General features: G+C 43.5%; 2 protein-coding genes and 1 long non-coding RNA gene across 8 annotated transcripts in view; 1 reads left to right on the forward strand and 2 right to left on the reverse strand.

Moving 5' to 3' along the window:
- LOC308484922 (uncharacterized protein) overlaps nt 1-17,268 on the reverse strand; it is a 119,202-nt gene extending 101,934 nt beyond the window's left edge. Inside the window, exon 1 of the mRNA XM_081020214.1 lies at nt 16,061-17,268. Within this exon, the coding sequence (XP_080876340.1) occupies nt 16,467-16,946 (480 nt within the window). The 5' untranslated portion in view covers nt 16,947-17,268 and the 3' untranslated portion in view covers nt 16,061-16,466. The remainder of the gene's footprint in view (nt 1-16,060) is intronic.
- The window catches only part of LDB2 (LIM domain binding 2), a 233,241-nt gene that overhangs the window by 188,762 nt on the left and 26,523 nt on the right, over nt 1-17,956 (reverse strand). The gene's annotated exons all lie outside the window — the stretch shown is intronic.
- LOC308485000 lies at nt 1,540-4,790 on the forward strand. Its single transcript, XR_013990283.1, has 3 exons — nt 1,540-1,635; nt 3,234-3,405; nt 4,597-4,790. It is a non-coding gene; the product is annotated as an uncharacterized lncRNA (long non-coding RNA).

Genomic DNA, 17,956 nt, shown 5'->3' on the forward strand with positions numbered 1-17,956 from the left:
TTCCTTCAGGTTATGTGCTTTCCTTTACTGCTGGAATTCCCGCCTCCCTCTCTCAAAGCCAGAGAACAATAATTTCTTCCTAAATGCACAGCAGCATCCACCTCCTTCCTCCACTAAAAGAACCTTCCCTGCCAGAGACCCCATCTGCATGCTAGCCTGTCTTGTTCACCTTTTCCGTGGTTATGTAATCAGGCTTATAAATGCAGGGCTTTTGCCAGAAGAGGGGAAGAACTGCATTTGCATGTTTTCTACTTGTAGCTTTCTTCTGTGATGTAATTTAGCTGGCCTCTGCTAAGCCCTTAACTGGGAAACGCCAGGGGGTGGGGTGGGGGGTGGGTCTGTAGATCAGAGAAAGTGGCAGGCAGCTGTATACATGCTCAGCAGCCAGACTGGTGCAACGTGATTCCTGATACTTTACTGAGGCGCGGTGCATCTGGTAATCATCGTATTGGTTGATCCCTTAATGGCTGAAGTGATGCTAGCAATGAAGAAGAAAACTAGCTGGGGGGAAAAGCCAAGTACCATTGCTTCAATCTTAAACACACACACACACACACACACACACACAATGTTTTCTAGGAAGGAGTGACAGAACCATGTGCTCTAGAACAGCCAGCATAATGGAATAATGGGTCTCAAAACATAGGCAGTACTTAAAACTATGTACATTAGATTAACTAATGTTTTTCACAATTGAATAATTAGGCATGCTTCCAAAATGGTAGGTGGAGAGCCAACTACTGTAGTAGCTTGTTCAGAGGTTGATGGGGAACAGCAAGCCAGGCAGCGAGGATTTATTGCTACTTTTCACTAGCCATCAGCCTGCAACTTAACACAACCCTCATAATTAGGCGGCAGCAGCAGCAACCAGCAGGATTTTTGCTTTGGAGAAGCAATTGATTCAAACAGCAGTAGCACTTGTGCATTTAGAGATGCAGGAGTTCACGGCGCTGCCCAAACAATGCAGGCAGTCTTATTCATCCAAATATGCACAAAGTAGGAACCTGTCAGGGAACTGCCATCGGAGCTAGAGGCGGAGGGAAGGCTCCAGAGGGATGGCGGAGAGGGTCCCAGTAGGGAGAGAGGCAGCCCGTCCGCTGGGGAAGGAAATCAGCGTAACACCAGTAGAGAAGGGGGGCAGATGGGGGAATCGGAGAGGAGGCTCCAAGACTCCTCGCCGGAGACCAGCGGAGAGAGTACGGGTCCTCCGCTGCCCACACCCTCCCTGCGCAGAAGGCTTCCGCGCAGGGAGTCTAGGCGGAGACTAGGCGTCAAGGAATTTTTGTGCTGGAAGAAGTTTAAGAAACGCCCACTGACGGATTCTGCCAGCGACTGAGACAGTCACGATGCTGGAGGCTGTTCAGTCAGAAAGGGTTTAACCAGGTAACCTCGCCAGCAGTGGCGGCAACTTAAGCACGAGCAACCCCTAAATCCATTACAGAACCCTATCAAAGAAAAAAGAAAGAAGTATTTGGCCTATGGGTTTTCCTCATCCTATGATTTCCTGTATGCTAGTTTGTCACTTGCAGGGGTAAGGAGATTCTATTGACTACCCTCGTATTCCAGCAGAGGCCTTTATCGCTCCAGCTCTGGGAAAAGTTATGGATTTGTGCTTATCCTGCACTATGCAAGTAGGTGGGTGCAGATTTGCTGACCTGCTCTTACACCAACATGCACAAAAATTCAACATATAGAATCATAGTTGTTACATGTCCATATTATGCTGGGGGCTTTGATCCCACAGGGATCAGGTGTATAAAGGTGCCAAATGGCTCCTTAAGCCAAAGTTAGGTAAAAGTAAAGGGACCCCTAACCATTAGGTCCAGTCACGGACGACTCTGGGTTTGTGGCGCTCATCTTGCTTTATTGGGCGAGGGAGCCGGCGTACAGCTTCCGGGTCATGTGGCCAGCATGACTAAGCCGCTTCTGGTGAGCCAGAGCAGCGCACGGAAACGCCATTTACCTTCCCACCACAGCTGTACCTATTTATCTACTTGCACTTTGACGTGCTTTCGAACTGCTACGTTGGCAGGAGCAGGGACCGAGCAATGGGAGCTCACCCCATTGCGGGGATTTGAACCGCCGACCTTCTAATCGGCAAGCCCTAGGCTCTGTGGTTTAACCCACAGCGCCACCCGCGTCCCTCTAAGCCAAAGTTACAGACACCTAAATGGAATGTCTAGTTGCCATTTTTTGGCAAGACAGCGCTAAAGTCTTATTTTTCAAATGATGGACGGACTGCGATTGATTCTCAGTTAAACATCCATCTGGTTCAGAGGACAACGGTGGATTAGGTTCAGAGGACAACGGTGGAAAAACAGAAATTTGCAAACTTAAAGAAGAAAAGTCATTTGATCCAGGGACAGGCCACATATATATTGTCCTATTTCTACCTATGTTTCTTAATGGTGATGCAGACCATTCGTAATGCAAGAATATTCTTCACAACTGTGAGCAGGGCGGTGGGGTGGGGGGGAAAGTGAAGACAAGCGACAGCAATTAACTACAACATCGTTCACTGCTCCTGGCCAGGCTGCACAGAAAAAGCGTTTTGGTTCCTGAAATTCATTCTGATTGTGCAGATAAAATAAAACAGACAGAATTCTACAGGATGTGGTCTCAGTGTGTGAAAACAGTCCAGATCCAATGATCCCCAGGCGTGTACTTCCAGATGGTAGAGATGTCAGGTCTCATCCTGGCACCCTGGCATCTTCACCCGGCCGCAAGTGGTCGATAGCCAGGTGCAAAATGCACCTGGTGCCTGGCTAATTTCAAACACTGCCTTCACCTTTTGTAGCGGAGAAGAACAAACGTCCGGATTTGGGAGTCAATGCTTACCCCTTACTTCAGGTGAGCATGAGAAGTCAGTAATATTCCTTTTTCTGCTCCCAGTTATATACATAGCTGTCAACTTTTCCCTTTTCTTGCGAGGAATCCTATTCGGAATAAGGGAATTTCCTTTAACAAAAGGGAAACATTGACAGCTTTGGTTATATGTGTCTTGGTGATATCATTTATCACTAGGTGGCCTCAGACAAGTTATTCTCTCGCACTCTCCCATCTGCAATACGGGACTAATGTGTGGTTGTTGTAATACAAGATAATGTATGTGAAGTACTTGGAACATTGGGAAGTACTGTATAAAATGCAAGGTATTGCTGTCGTTATTTTCTATGGCATTTCTTGGGCTGGTCAGTGCCAAGGGATTTAGAGATGGTTCTATCCCTATCCAGCAGGCGTAACTGAAGAACAGGACTGTGATATTAGTTCATGATGCTAAGGGGTAATCAGAAAAGAGAGAGAGAGAGACTTATCTACCCTGACAAAACGCTAGAGGGCTTCATGGCATCTCACGCTGGAAGAGCCTTACTGTGCATTATGAATATTCAGCAGCAGCAATCGCAGGTAAATTGTTATGCAAGGGGCAATATCAATTGCATGCACTAAAATCCCTCTCCTTCTTGGTGCACAACATTTTCCTCCAGACAGCTTCATACAAATAGCTCAGGTTCTGCAAACACGGTTTAAAATTTAATCTCAGCTTTTCGGCAAGCGGTTTTAAGAGTAGGCTTTTGTTCTAAGCTATTCGAAATCTAGTTTGCCCGGCTATTTTGTTGCTGCTGTAAACAGTTAAACAAGCTGGTTTCATTTAAACTTGTGCATTTTCTTTTCTACACCCCCCCCTTTGACTTCAGAAAAGCAAATTAAGTCACATGGACTGGAGGGAAATGGAATGTTGAGGGGGAAATGCTGACATTTTGTCGCAATTTTGGATTGATTAAATATTGTATTAAACTAGATTGGACTTGTAGCTCAATCCAAATAGCCAGCGAGACACGGGAAGATTAGTGTAAGGATTTTACAGGTTTGGAAAAAAACCCATAAAAGCAAACATAGTTGTACTTATCCAACTTATATAGGGACAGCCCTGTGCATGACATGAAACGGTGGCGCAACAAACAGGGTCTCGCAGTCCAGCAGCCTGGGCTGGTAGACAATGATGGAACCCTGGATGCTTTAGCTGAGATTCCTGCATTGCATGGGGTTGGACTATGGAACCCTGAGGGTCCCTTCGAACTCTACAATGGTATGAATCTGTGACTGAAAACAATCACAACAGATTTTTCAACTCCTATACCGGGGATGGGCGCCCTTCATACACTGTTGAGCAACTCCCATCATGTCAGGCTTCGGGGAATTTGATCCCTCTCCCTCACGGCTGGAACCCAGAGAAGGGAAAACAAGAAGTTCATACCGTGATATTTTATTCAATATTCACAGAGAGAGACGAATGGTGGCGCCTCTCATATAATGGCATTGCTCTGAGTAAAGTCCCACCCCCTTGGTCTCTCCTATTCTACATCATCCCTCTGCCGGCTGATCTGTGCTTTCTGCCTCTGAGCTTTCTGTTCTACTACTCTCAATGCACGCCAGGTCCTGGGAGAAGGGGGCTCTGGAATGCTTTCCAAAGGCACTGAGTCTGTCAGCAGTCTCTCTTCTTCCTGCCCATCTCCCAATGTTTCCCAGCTTCTCCGCTCTGCCGCCTCTGAACCTTCTGTAAACCACTGTTGTGAATCTATGCTGTCCTCTTCTCAGGAAGTTCAGGAAGGGGGGCGCTTCCCACCATTCCTCCTCAGTCCTATCCCTGACACATCATCCCTAACCATGCTGCTGAGCCGATGGGAGTTGGAGTCCAACAAAATTTGAAGAACCACAAGTTCTCCACCCACAATCCAGACTATCCTTAGAGAGACATTGTGAAGCAGACTAGCCTGCAAGCTACTTCGCCAGAAAAGACCACAATTAAAAACCCAGAATTTATTTATGCCTGGCAAATAAACCACTTATTAAATAGCCCACATTGCTTAGGTGGTAAACATTTCTTGCTGCTGACTGCTTCTCATGTACCATGAGGTGATATCTAATGCAAGCTTGTAAACAACCGCCTGCCTTGTTATGCGTTGTGAGTAGAAATTGCCTCCAGGTGACCAGAAAGAGATTCTTTACAAAAGTTGGCTTTGTTTTCTTTTACAGTGCAAATATAATATAGGTAGGTAAAGGGGCCCCTGACCATTAGGTCCAGTCATGGCCGATTCTGGGGTTGCGGTGCTCATCTCGCTTTATTGGCCGAGGGAGCCGGCGTACAGCTTCCGGGTCATGTGGCCAGCATGACTAAGCCGCTTCTGGCGAACCAGAGCAGGGCACGGAAACGCTGTTTACCTTCCCGCCGGAGTGGTACCTATTTATCTACTTGCACTTCATGCTGACCCCATCGCGGGGATTAGAACCGCTGACCTTCTGATCGGCAAGTCCTAGGCTCTGTGGTTTAACCCACAGCGCTACCCGCATCCCTAATATAGGTAGGTACAAGTATGCAAAGTATTACTTCTGAGGTAGTATCTGTTTGCAAGGTTTATACTTGGTATGTATGTGGGGTTTTTATACTACCCGGACACTGAGGTCCAGCGCCGAGGGCCTTCTGGCAGTTCCCTCACTGCGAGAAGCCAAGTTACAGGGAACCAGGCAGAGGGCCTTCTCAGTAGTGGCAACCGTCCTGTGGAACGCCCTCCCACCAGATGTCAAAGAGAACAATAACTACCAGTCTTTTGGAAGACATCTGAAGACAACCCTGTTTAGGGAAGCTTTCAAAGTTTGGACTACTGTATTTTAATATTTTGTTGGAAGCCGCCCAGAATGGCTGGGAAAACCCCGCCAGATGGGTGGGGAATAAATAAATTATTATTATTATTATTATTATTATTATTATTATTATTTCAGCATCATTTGGATAGGTTCTCTTTTTGCTTGTTTATTGTATTTCCTTGGTAGTGAGAGAGGTTGGGGGGGTCAGGGCAGGCATAGGCAAACTCTGCCCTCCAGATGTTTTGGGACTACAACTCCCATGATCCCTACCTAGCAGGACCAGTGGGCAGGGATGATGGGAGTTGTAGTCCCAAAACATCTGGAGGGCAGAGTTTGCCTATGCCTGGGCCAGGGCATGGTTGGTTGTATTTAGTTGGCTGCAGTGAGATTTTTTTGCATGTGTTTGGGGGGGAGGGAGAATTGTTGGGTCAAGTTAGCCAGATTGATTTGTATGCTGTCAGTGGGCTTTTGTTGTCGTCTTGTTGGGATGTGTTTGTGATAAAGGAGAGCCATGCAATACAGCTTTGTAATGGAATTTTTAGCTGATGTTGCCCTCTCCACAAAGCTCATTCCCCATAGTTTTCTATCATGTGGCTAGGATTTGGATTTCAGTAGAGGATTTATTGGTTGTCCAGTTGAGAATTTGTAATTGTGAGCACACCTTTACAGTGCTATTCTTTCCTTTAATACTTCTTATTTAAGCTACTAATATCCGGCAAACTAAATATAACAGCTGAGATTTGGCAGCCCTGTTCTCTTGTAGATGATGTTCGCAGCATTACTTGTTCCTCCTCGGAGAGGGAAGAGGATAAGATAGGCAAGACGACAACATTTCCAAGATCATCTTCTGTTGGTAATAAAGTTTAAAGGCTTTAAGCTAAGGGGATCTTTGGGAACAAATGCCAAAAGTGCATAAAGTTGAAAGGGATCCAACAGCTCACCTTAGGACTCTAAACACAATGCAAGTTTTAGGAGGCAGCATCTCTTAAAAGTCAAAAGGCTGAAAACCTGGCTCAGCCACTGGAATCAACCATTTTGGCCTCTTGGCACCCAGGGTCATGGCATCTGCCAATTTTTTCCCAAAGACCTGCTTATTTATTAAATGCGTATATCATGTGGACATAGGTAAAGGTAAAGGGACCCCTGACCATTAGGTCCAGTCGTGGCCGACTCTGGGGTTGCAGCGCTCATCTCGCTTTATTGGCCGAAGGAGCTGGTGTACAGCTTCCGGGTCATGTGGCCAGCATGACTAAGCCGCTTCTGGCGAACCAGAGCAGCGCACGGAAACGCCGTTTACCTTCCCACTGGAGCGGCACCTATTTATCTACTTGCACTTTGACGCGCTTTTGAACTGCTAGGTTGGCAGGAGCAGGGACCGAGCAACAGGAGCTCGCCCCGTCGTGGGGATTCAAACCGCTGACCTTCTGATCGGCAAGCCCTAGGCTCTGTGGTTTAACCCACAGCGCCACCCGCATCCCATCATGTGGACATACAAATCCATAAAACTGGTACATGATCAAGGACTAAACCAGAGTGGTGGGTAGAGTCTAATATTGGCATTAAAATTGAGAGTGCAGGTGATAGAAACTTGAAGCTCTCCTTCTACAGCTTCTCTTCAAACACTTTGCTGCCCAGTCCAGCTCATTCCCAGTTTCTGAGTCAGGCTGGCAGAGGAAAAAATAATCCCTTTCTGGTCATCTTATCTAAGTGTGTATGTTGTTCCCTAGTTAAACACTTCTGATTCGTTTTTTAAATAATTAAAAAATAAAATTAGAGAAGTACCGGGGAAACAAAAGAGTGTTATACCGTTAACACACAGCCGTACTAAATTTAAAAGAGAGGGAAATCATTCTAATCACTGACATTGTAGCAACGCAGTACGTATTTTCCTAGTGAAATACTTTCAGTTTGCCTTTCTGATACGAAACAGGCATATTCATTATTTCCAAGCCACTATGTATTTGCCATCAGTTGTGCAAAGCAAAAGGGAGGGAAGAGTTTATCCTCAGCAAATGCCTATCAGCAGTATACCTGATTGAGAATTCTATGTCTAATACAGTGATAGGTAAAGGTAAAGGTAAAGGGACCCCTGACCATTAGGTCCAGTCGTGGCCGACTCTGGGGTTGCGGCGCTCATCTCGCTTTATTGGCCGAGGGAGCCGGTGTACAGCTTCCAGGTCATGTGGCCAGCATGACTAAGCCGCTTCTGGCAAACCAGAGCAGCGCACGGAAACGCTGTTTACCGTCCCGCCGGAGCGGTATCTATTTATCTACTTGCGCTTTGACGTGCTTTCAAACTGCTAGGTTGGCAGGAGCAGGGACCCAGCAACGGGAGCTCACCCCGTCGCGGGGATTCGAACCGCCGACCTTCTGATCGGCAAGCCCTAGGCTCTGTGGTTTAACCCACAGCGCCACCCGCGTCCAATACAGTGGTACCTCAGGTTAAATACTTAATTCGTTCCGGGGGTCTGTTCTTAACCTGCAACTGTTCTTAACCTGAAGCACCACTTAGCTAACGGGGCCTCCTGCTGCCGCCGCTGGAGCACAATTTCTGTTCTTATCCTGAAGCAAAGTTCTTAACCTGAAGCACTATTTCTGGGTTAGTGGAGTCTGTAACCTGAACCATATGTAACCTGAAGCGTATGTAACCAGAGGTACCACTGTATCAGAGATGTGATCCCACCCTGAAGAAGCTGAAGACATCTGCTTTATCCCAATATGGAAGTTGTAAGCAAAGTAACAGTGACAGTGTGTGCGAAGTTTGGTGCTTTATCACAAGATAGCTCAAAACAAACAAAAAACCACGGAGGACATAAAAGATATGTGAACATATGTACAAAGAGACAGGGCAAAGTTATGGTCCACCTCTTGGAGCAGCTTTGAAAATCAGCAATCCCAAACCACTCACTTGTACTGATGGTAAGAAATTCATTTGCATAGATGCAAATATTGTGACTAAACAATCCAAACCGCAGCTTGGGAGAAAGAAAATTCTGCGTCATAAAGATGGTATGATTTACACCGACGGTTTTAAAGAATCTTTGATTTGAAAATCTCTTTATAAAAGACACTGACAGTCATCAGGTGGATCTTTGTCAAAGTACATTTTCCAGATGTCTAAATAAAACAGGTTTACTTTGATGACTTCTGTGCTGATAGCTGAAGGCAGGAGACAGTGCTTGCTTCGAATGGCATCTCTTCACTTCAGTGACACAGAACATGCACCTGCTTTTCCAATGTTACCTGGCTACAACTGCCATCGTCCCTGAACATTGGCCATCCTGGCTGATGCTGATGGGACCATATTGGTAGCCATATCTCTTTGTTCTGCTTTCAGGCATCTGAATAAGCTTACAGTGGTATCTCGGGTTACAGACGCTTCAGGTTACAGACTCCGCTAACCCAGAAATATTACCTCGGGTTAAGAACTTTGCTTCAGGATGAGAACAGAAATCGTGCGGCGGCAGTGTGGCAGCAGCAGTTTCAGGTTAAGAACAGACCTCCAGAACGAATTAAGTTCTTAACCCGAGGTACCACTGTAATTGGTTCAGGGAGTAAGACTGCACACTTTCAGCCAAACTGCATCCAAGAGTGGTAAGCACGCTGCCTTTTTTTGCACAGCAAAGGATGCTTCCCAAAGGGGTGGCTGGGAGTTGAGAGCAGAATTAAGCAACAGAGAGGAAAAGGGGTGCTTAACCCTTTCCCTACCCTTTGTTGCCCTGCTCACAGTTACTCTCCCAAGAGCCTCCCCTCACTCTAGCTTCAACTCATGTCTTCAAAGCATCATTTTGGATCAGGTACATAGTAGGTGGGCAGAAATCAAGCGCTCTCCTCTCATGTCTCTGTTAGAATTCCTGATTTATGATTGCAGTCATGGGATTTTGTCTTTCACATGACGGTACGTGTTTTGACTCCATAGAGTGGGAAGTGACGGAGACAGGATGTTTGTGTTACTGTGTTCCGTGAAGTTGGACTGTTGTCCTTTGTTCTTTTCTCTTTGCTGTCTGATGCTAGAGAGAGAGGGAGCCATGTTGCAGTGCTCCATGTGTGTTTATATGTAAATAAAGTAGATTAGCCAAAATGCTGAGTTGCTGAGGTCTGTCACGTGCATGATGCGCAAACTCTGCGGATCCCTAAGTGTGCCGGTGTCAGTTGGCATCGGTCACTGTGATGTTCAGGCAGAAGAAAGCTTATGAAGCTCCCGAACGATCGACCAGGAGGGAGGGAACATGCCAGTCGGGCATGTGTCTCTGCCAGGGTCCTACTCAAGTGTAGGCTGAACTCCTGGAAGTCTCCACACTCAACTGCCTCCTCTGGAAGTGTTTCTTCCTGTACAAAAGTTGCCGCCTAGCTATCATGACTCATGTCCTAGTGTAATGTATACAGTGGTACCTCGGGTTAAGTACTTAATTCGTTCCTGAGGTCTGTTCTTAACCTGAAACTGTTCTTAACCTGAAGCACCACTTTAGCTAATGGGGCCTCCCGCTGCTGCTGCCACGCCGCCGGAGCACGACTTCTGTTCTCATCCTGAAGCAAAGTTCTTAACCCAAGGTACTATTTCTGAAGAGGTTTTTTTTTTATTTGATATCCCACTTTATCACTACCCGAAGTAGTCTCAAAGCGGCTAACGTTCTCCTTTCCCTTCCTCCCCCACAACAAACACTCTGTGAGGTGAGTGGGGCTGAGAGACTTCAGAGAAGTGTGACTGGCCCAAGGTCACCCAGCAGCTGCATGTGGAGGAGCGGAGATGCAAACCCGGTTCCCCAGATTATGAGTCTACCGCTCCTAACCACTGTAACCTGAAGCGTATGTAACCTGAAGTGTATGTAACCCGAGGTACCACTGTAGTTTGTATATAATGACCACTCACACTATACAGAGCTTATAGCCCACCTACTCTCAGCAGCCAGAAGCATCACAGCCAGACACTGGAGAGACCTGTCAGGGGTGAACATGGACCAGTGGTACCAAATCATATGGGAAACAGCCTTACTAGAAAAGCTAACCAATAAACCGAAACTGACACGGGGACAAATAGAAGAGGATGCCTTCACCCCAGTATGGCTCCCCTTTATCACATACACAGCCCAACAAGACAACAAGAAGAACCCACCAACAGCATATGAATCAATCTGGCTTACATGACCCAACAAGCCCCACCCCCATGCTAACAAACCCCATTGGCAGCCAACCAGACAACCAACCATACCCTGGGCCCCCAACCTCCCTCACCACCAAGGAAACAAGCAAATAGAAAGAGACTCTATCTAATTGACGCTGACACAAAACCCCACATGTACACTGTAAAAAATATTAATTTCACTACCACCCCTTCTTTCCCTCCCTCTTCTTCCTGACCTTATACTGTACTCAACACTCATATTATGTCTCATAACAAATGTAGCTCATCTGTAGAAAAGACTGTACAACTTGAAAAAAGAGACAAGGCATGTACTTTTGTAAACCAAGAAAATCTATTAAAAAAACAAACAAACCAGTGGGACATGACTCATGTATTAGTGTAATGTATACTTTGGTTCTTACTATCAAGAAAACCAGTGGGACTCCTCTCACATTATTGTCCCTTATTTATAGAACACCAAGATTAAATTGAGTTTTGAACAAGATAGCAAGCTCCATTCTCTCTATTACAAGAAAAGGGTCCGCAAGTAAAGTTATGTTTTTTTAAAATAATAATATAATAATCTTGTGACTACTGTATATTGAAAACCACAACTTGGGTCAATATACTGTAATTGATAGCCAAAGAAGAATCATATTTACATTCTGAAATTTTACACATACTAAAAATAATATTGTCTGCCTGCTAGATACTACCAGTGCAACAAGATAATGCTTGGGCAGGTTTTCTGTTTAGAAAGCTTTTAGACACACTAAAGAAAGGTGCCTCTAAACACTCTAAATAATTGTTAAGCTGGTCGTTCAGTTCCACTTCCTTCATTTCTCCCAGTCTCTGGACGATTCAGATTCCTTCAGCCTAACCTAGTGGTTGTGAGTTAAGTCCCACCAATGCCACTCTGTTAGAAAACATGTCAGAGCTGGGAGCCAGGACCCAATTCATCAAGCCAGAAGCCAGTACAAAGCCGGTCTCTAGACTGCTGTAGCCCAGAGAAAGCCCAACACAAAAGGAGGTCTTTTGTAGCTTTCCCTGCCCATATTGGTGCCTTGATGGATGTGGCTAGCCCAGAACGTGGGAATAAATGATGGCTCAAGGTAACTCATCACATGGGGCAACCATACACAAGGCTGACGTCTCCTAGTTCTAACTTGGTGAGACAGTAGGCCAGGACAGCAGGAGTCTAAATATTTCTTAATGCTTGTGATGGGTGTTTTATTGTAGTTAGGGTACAATGCTATGCCCTCACAGCAGGTAGCGGCAGGCAACATGGGATTTACTTCTCAGTAAACATGCGTAAGATCAGGCTGTTAGTTGTTGGGAGAGCTCCTTGCATGCTGAAAAATAGGGGAAATGTTTTGAAAGGAAGACACCATGGTGGCTGTCACCCCAAGAAGCCTTCTCAGTGAAAAGATTAAATATGAAAGGAGAATGGTTAACATATAGAGATATGCTGTTGGAAGAAAATAACGTAATTAAGATCAGGCGTTATGAGGAATTAAAAGATAAACTATCAAGTTGGATGGAATACCACCAAATGAACGACATTTTCTTAAAAGACAAAAAACCAGGAGGTTTTGAACAAACAAAATCAATATTATAAATTGCAGTAATACAAAACAATAACAAAATACTGTCTAAGGTTTAAGAATTTCTATTAGAATGGCACACAAAAGATGAAGAAATTAAGGGTGTCATGATCAAATGGGCAATGGATGTTGGCCACAACATTAAATATGAGAAGTGGATAAAATTATGGAACACTGGGCTAAAATTTACAGCGTGTACATCATTAAAAGAAAATCTGTTTAAAATGATGTATAAATGGTACCTCACAACAATTAAATCGACAAAGATGTATAAAACAGGAAACAAGAATTGCTGGAAGTGTGGGGTGAAAGAAGGTAGTTTCTTTCACATGTGGTGGTCATGCGACAAGGTGAAAACTTATTGGGAAAGTATATACAATGAACTAAAGAAGATCTTTAGGTATACATTTCTGAAAAAGCCAGAGGCATTCTTGTTGGGAATGGTGGGAGAGGATATTGATAAGACCAGAAATTGTTCCTATATGCAACAACAGCAGCGAGGCTACTGCTGGCTAAGGTGTGGAAACAGCAACAATTGCCAACAGTAGAAGAGTGGCACCACAAGGTTATGGAATATGCAGAAATAGCCAAATTAATGGGGGAAATTCGACAACAGGGCGATGAAACATTTCAAAAAGAATGGGAAAAATTTATGTCATATATAGGATAAGGTGAAATAGTGAAATTAGTAGAATGGAAACAAACCTCATAATGGCAAAATAAAAAGAAATTTTATTGGACATTAATGACAATATGAACTAAAATGTAAAATGCAATCAAGGTAACTAACAGTATTTGTAAATGAATATAGACACACAACAAGATTTGTTTATACAGAAAGCTTTATTTGTATACAGACACCATATGGACAAAGATGGAAGAAGAAGAACAATATACAAAATGGATAAAAACAATGCAAAAAAATTAGAGATGATATAAAAAAGCCAGAAGAAGGAAGGAGGGAAGTCAGCTCTTAGGAGCAAGTATAAATGTAAAATGTAACATAATATGTGTCTGTATAGTATATAATTACAAAACTAATAAAGATTACCATGGGAAACAAATAGGGGAAATTCTTTCCTAAAAGTAACACACCTATGGCATTCAGGATTTTAGCTGGAAGACAAAAATATAAAACAAAGGGAGCCAGTAAGTTGGCCAACTGTGCTTTTCTTTGCAGGGCAAAGCAGAAAGGGAAGGGTGTTGCCAAAACCCGGTGTTGATCAGATAGAAATGTGATTTTTTAAAAACAATTTCCACTTGGCACTCAGTTCAGTTCAGGTCAAAGTATTATCAGTTATTCATATTGCCTGGAAGGAACTCTGGGTAAGTCACAGGAAAAAGGTGGGACCATTGTTGGTGTTTCCTGATGGTCAGAAGACTAGCTCATTGTTTTCCTTTTGCTTTTTTGTTATCTTTTCATGAATTTAAGTGCACTATCACACTGTGTCATGATTATGCTCTTTCCATCAGAGACAGTTACGATAGCAGAAGCTACATACTACGCTTTTTAACTTTATGTTTACTTTATTGCACTTCCATCTCCCTCTCCTTCTCTCCATCCTTCTGCACCATACATTTAAAAATATAATCCCTCGGGTATTGTTTGAAGTGCTGTCGATTTGATTTACCTCTTGATACCACCAACAATGGCATCCTTCTGGAACAGCTGTCCATGCCCAAGGCCCTGCTAATAGGTAAAGATAAAAGTAAAAGACCCCTGGACAGTTAAGTCCAGTCAAAGGCAACTATGGGGTTGCAGCACTCATCTTGCTTTCAGGCCTAGAGAGCCGGTGTTTGTCTGCAGACAGCTTTCCGGGTCATGTGGCCAGCAGGACTAAACAGCTTCTGGTGCAACAGAACACAAAGACGGAAAACAGAGCGCACGGAAACACTGTTTACCTTCCTGCCACAGCAGTACCTATTTATCTACTTGCACTGGTGGGCTTTCGAACTGCTAGGTTGGCAGGAGCTGGGACAGAGCAACGGGAGCTCACCCTGTCGCAGGGATTCGAACCGCCAACCTTCTGATCAGCAAGCCCAAGAGGCGCAGTGGTTTAGACCACAGTGTCACCCACATCCCTCACCCTGCTAATGCAGCCTGTGAAGCAGTGTAACATAATGTATACAGTACATGCATGAGACCAGGGAGATTTGAGTTTAAATAACCATTCTGCCATTAAGTTTGGTAGCACCCACTTTTAGACCACTGCATCTCTCAGTTTGCTCCACATTACAGAATTTTTGTTACTAATTCTTGATTTGAAATCAAGCCACCCAAACAATCTGGGATTGATAACTGAATATATTCAAGGGTGATAAAATAAAAACCAGAACCTGCCATTGTGTATTAGCTACATTAGTAAAAAATTACCGTATTTTTTGCACCATAACACTCACTTTTTTCCTCCTAAAAAGTAAGGGGAAATGTCTGTGCGTGTTATGGAGGGAATGCCTATGGGTGGCATGCCTACAGATTTTCCTCCTCTAAAAACTACATGCGTGTTATGGTCGAGTGCGTGTTACAGAGCGAAAAATACGATATATAAGCGAAGACTGGTTCAAACTTTATCTCCTTTTATCTTGCAAGTTTAGCTCTTGGCTTGCCTAATACAATACCAGATGTTAGAAAATGTAAACTCATTATATTAATTCCTATATGATACTGAACACATCTGTATTGTTTTCTCACTTGGGACAGTGATTGAATTTGAGGAAGAAATTTGATTCAGGTCTCATCTAAAGTGAAACAATATGCAAACAGAAACGCTGCTATCCTTTGAAATTCACACTTCTCCAAATTTTGCTGTGTAATTAGTCAGCCAACCAAAATGCACATGATACAGGAGAGTGTGCATAAATATGAATATATTAGTCAGAACAACACCCAAAAAATCAAGTATATAAGGGGAAGTTGCTTACAAATATGTGCACATTAGTCAAAATGGCATGTTAGATGTGCTTTTTAGGCAAAACACACACTACTGATGAATTTTGATAAGGATTTGTTTTTTAAAAAAACACACAATATGTTGCAAATGTGGAAAATGGAATTTAAGACTTGAAAAATGAGAAGGTGAGAAAACAGAAATTGACAGATCCTTCCACCCCTAGGGGTGATGCAGACCAAATTAGACTTCCAGTTTATTGGTAGCAGCCTAACCCCTGGCAGGCAGCAGTAGGAGAGTACCAGAGGCATCGCTGTATCCAGAGCCCATGCCAGCTAGAGCAGCAGTGCCATATTTACGTACAGTGGTACCTCGGGTTAAGTACTTAATTCATTCTGGAGGTCCGTTCTTAACCTGAAACTGTTCTTAACCTGAAGCACCACTTTAGCTAATGGGGCCTCCCGCTGCTGCTGCGCCACCGGAGCACGATTTCTGTTCTCATCCTGAAGCAAAGTTCTTAACCTGAAGCACTATTTCTGGGTTAGCGGAGTCTGTAACCTGAAGCGTATGTAATTTGAAGCGTCTGTAACCCGAGGTACCACTGTATAAACAAAACAAGCTGTAGCTTGGGGCCCCTAAAAAAATTGAAAGGGAAAAAAATGTGTTTCTAAAGGAACTTTTGTTATTGCCAAATGCCAATGTGTTTGCATTATTAAGTTTGTTATGAATAAAAAATCATTTTAAGTTAGAGCTTAATAATTATTTTACTATTAATATACTTCTTAATTGTATTTCAGTTCAACAAAATACGTATTTTGTTATGTGCAAATAGCTTTAGATACCTATTAGGTCCATAAATTACCATATAGAATATATTCAACACAAAAAACAGTGACAATTTGTTGCTGACAAAGGACAGCTGAACATATAAAGGGCCCCATTACCTTCAGCAGATTAGGGTCTCATCAAACCTAAATCCGGCCATGTAGGGCAGAACAGCAGTGGGGGAAGAGGAAAAGTCTACATCCTTGCCAGTGTGGTGTAGTGGTTAAGAGAGGTAGACTCGTAATCTGGGGAACTGGGTTTGATTCCCCGCTCCTCCACAATCAGCTGCTGGGTGACTTTGGGTCAGTCACACTTCTCTGTAGTCTCTCATCCCCACTCACCTCACAGAGTGTTTGTTGTGGGGAAGGAAGGGAAAGGAGATTGTTAGCCGCTTAGAGACTCCTTGGGGTAGTGATAAAGCAGGTTATCAAATCCAAACTCTTCTTCGTCTTCTTCTTCTTCTTCTTCTTCTTCTTCTTCCTCTTCCTCTTCCTCTTCCTCTTCCTCCTCTTCCTCTTCCTCTTCTTCTTCCTCTTCTTCTTCTTCTTCTTCTTCTTCTTCCTCTTCTTCTTCTTCTTCTTCCTCTTCTTCTTCTTCTTCTTCTTCTTCTTCCTCTTCTTCTTCCTCTTCTTCTTCTTCTTCTTCTTCTTCCTCTTCTTCTTCCTCTTCTTCTTCTTCTTCTTCTTCCTCTTCTTCCTCTTCTTCTTCTTCTTCTTCCTCTTCTTCCTCTTCTTCCTCTTCTTCTTCTTCTTCTTCTTCCTCTTCTTCCTCTTCTTCCTCTTCTTCTTCTTCCTCTTCTTCTTCTTCTTCCTCTTCTTCCTCTTCTTCTTCTTCCTCTTCTTCTTCTTCTTCTTCTTGCTGCATGCTTTCAATGGGTGCAGCCGGGGGCTCCCCAAGTCAGTGACTCTTCCATGCCAGCAGAACCTTGTATAGCTGGCCAGAGGGGTGTCCCCATCTCATCTAAACCCCCTCCACCATAGATGATTGGGAGTTTGGCTCACTCTAATTCAACTAATCACAAACTCCTACTCATCAAAACATAGAATGCTAGTGCCATTTTAGAGATTTTTTTTTTTTTAGCACTGCTTTTTGAGCTGAACCAAGTATCCCTTGACTTCATACTCCAAGGTGCTCTGAGAGTACAAACAAAAATGCACAAGAACTATATACATATACTGCTTCCAAGTCAGTCAAAAAACCTCAAGCGGCAGCGATGGAATCAAGGGAAGGATACTCAATGCACTTTCATGCTTAACAGCCAAGGCTGCTGTTCTGCAAAGCAACTTACATGCACATGGCAGATGAATTGCAAGAGTTTTTTTAAAAAAAAGTTTTCCATGCTTTATTAACTTTCATACATAACAAAAACAAACTTATATAAACCAAAAACAATCTTGTGTAAGTAATCTTATGTAAATATACAAATAAAAATTGATTCAATCTTATACAGTCTCTTTTGTTTGACGTTCTTACTAATGTGTGGTAGACTTCCCATCAACTCCCGGTGCATTTAAAATTTCTAATATCGAATGTACATATGATTATTACCTTCATCTTTTCATATTTTCTAATACATTCTTACAACGTATCGTACCAATTTTCCTTATTTCTTTGTTATTTTATACAGAGGTCATTCAAATGCAGCCATAGATGTCACACCACTGTTATGTTTTTGTAAATATCTCTTAAACATGTCCCATTTTTTAATAAATGATTGTTTTGTGTTACCTCACAACCGATTAGTCAATTGTGCCATTTCTGCATATCCTAATAATTTATTCTGCCATTCCAATCTTGCTGGAACCCTTTCCCCTTTCCAGTTCATCACGATTAACATTTGGGCAGCCACTGTTGCGTATTGAAAAATTTCTTTT

The sequence above is a fragment of the Podarcis pityusensis genome, assembly GCF_964106645.2.
Source record: "Podarcis pityusensis genome assembly, chromosome: 9".
Lineage (NCBI taxonomy): Eukaryota > Metazoa > Chordata > Lepidosauria > Squamata > Lacertidae > Podarcis > Podarcis pityusensis.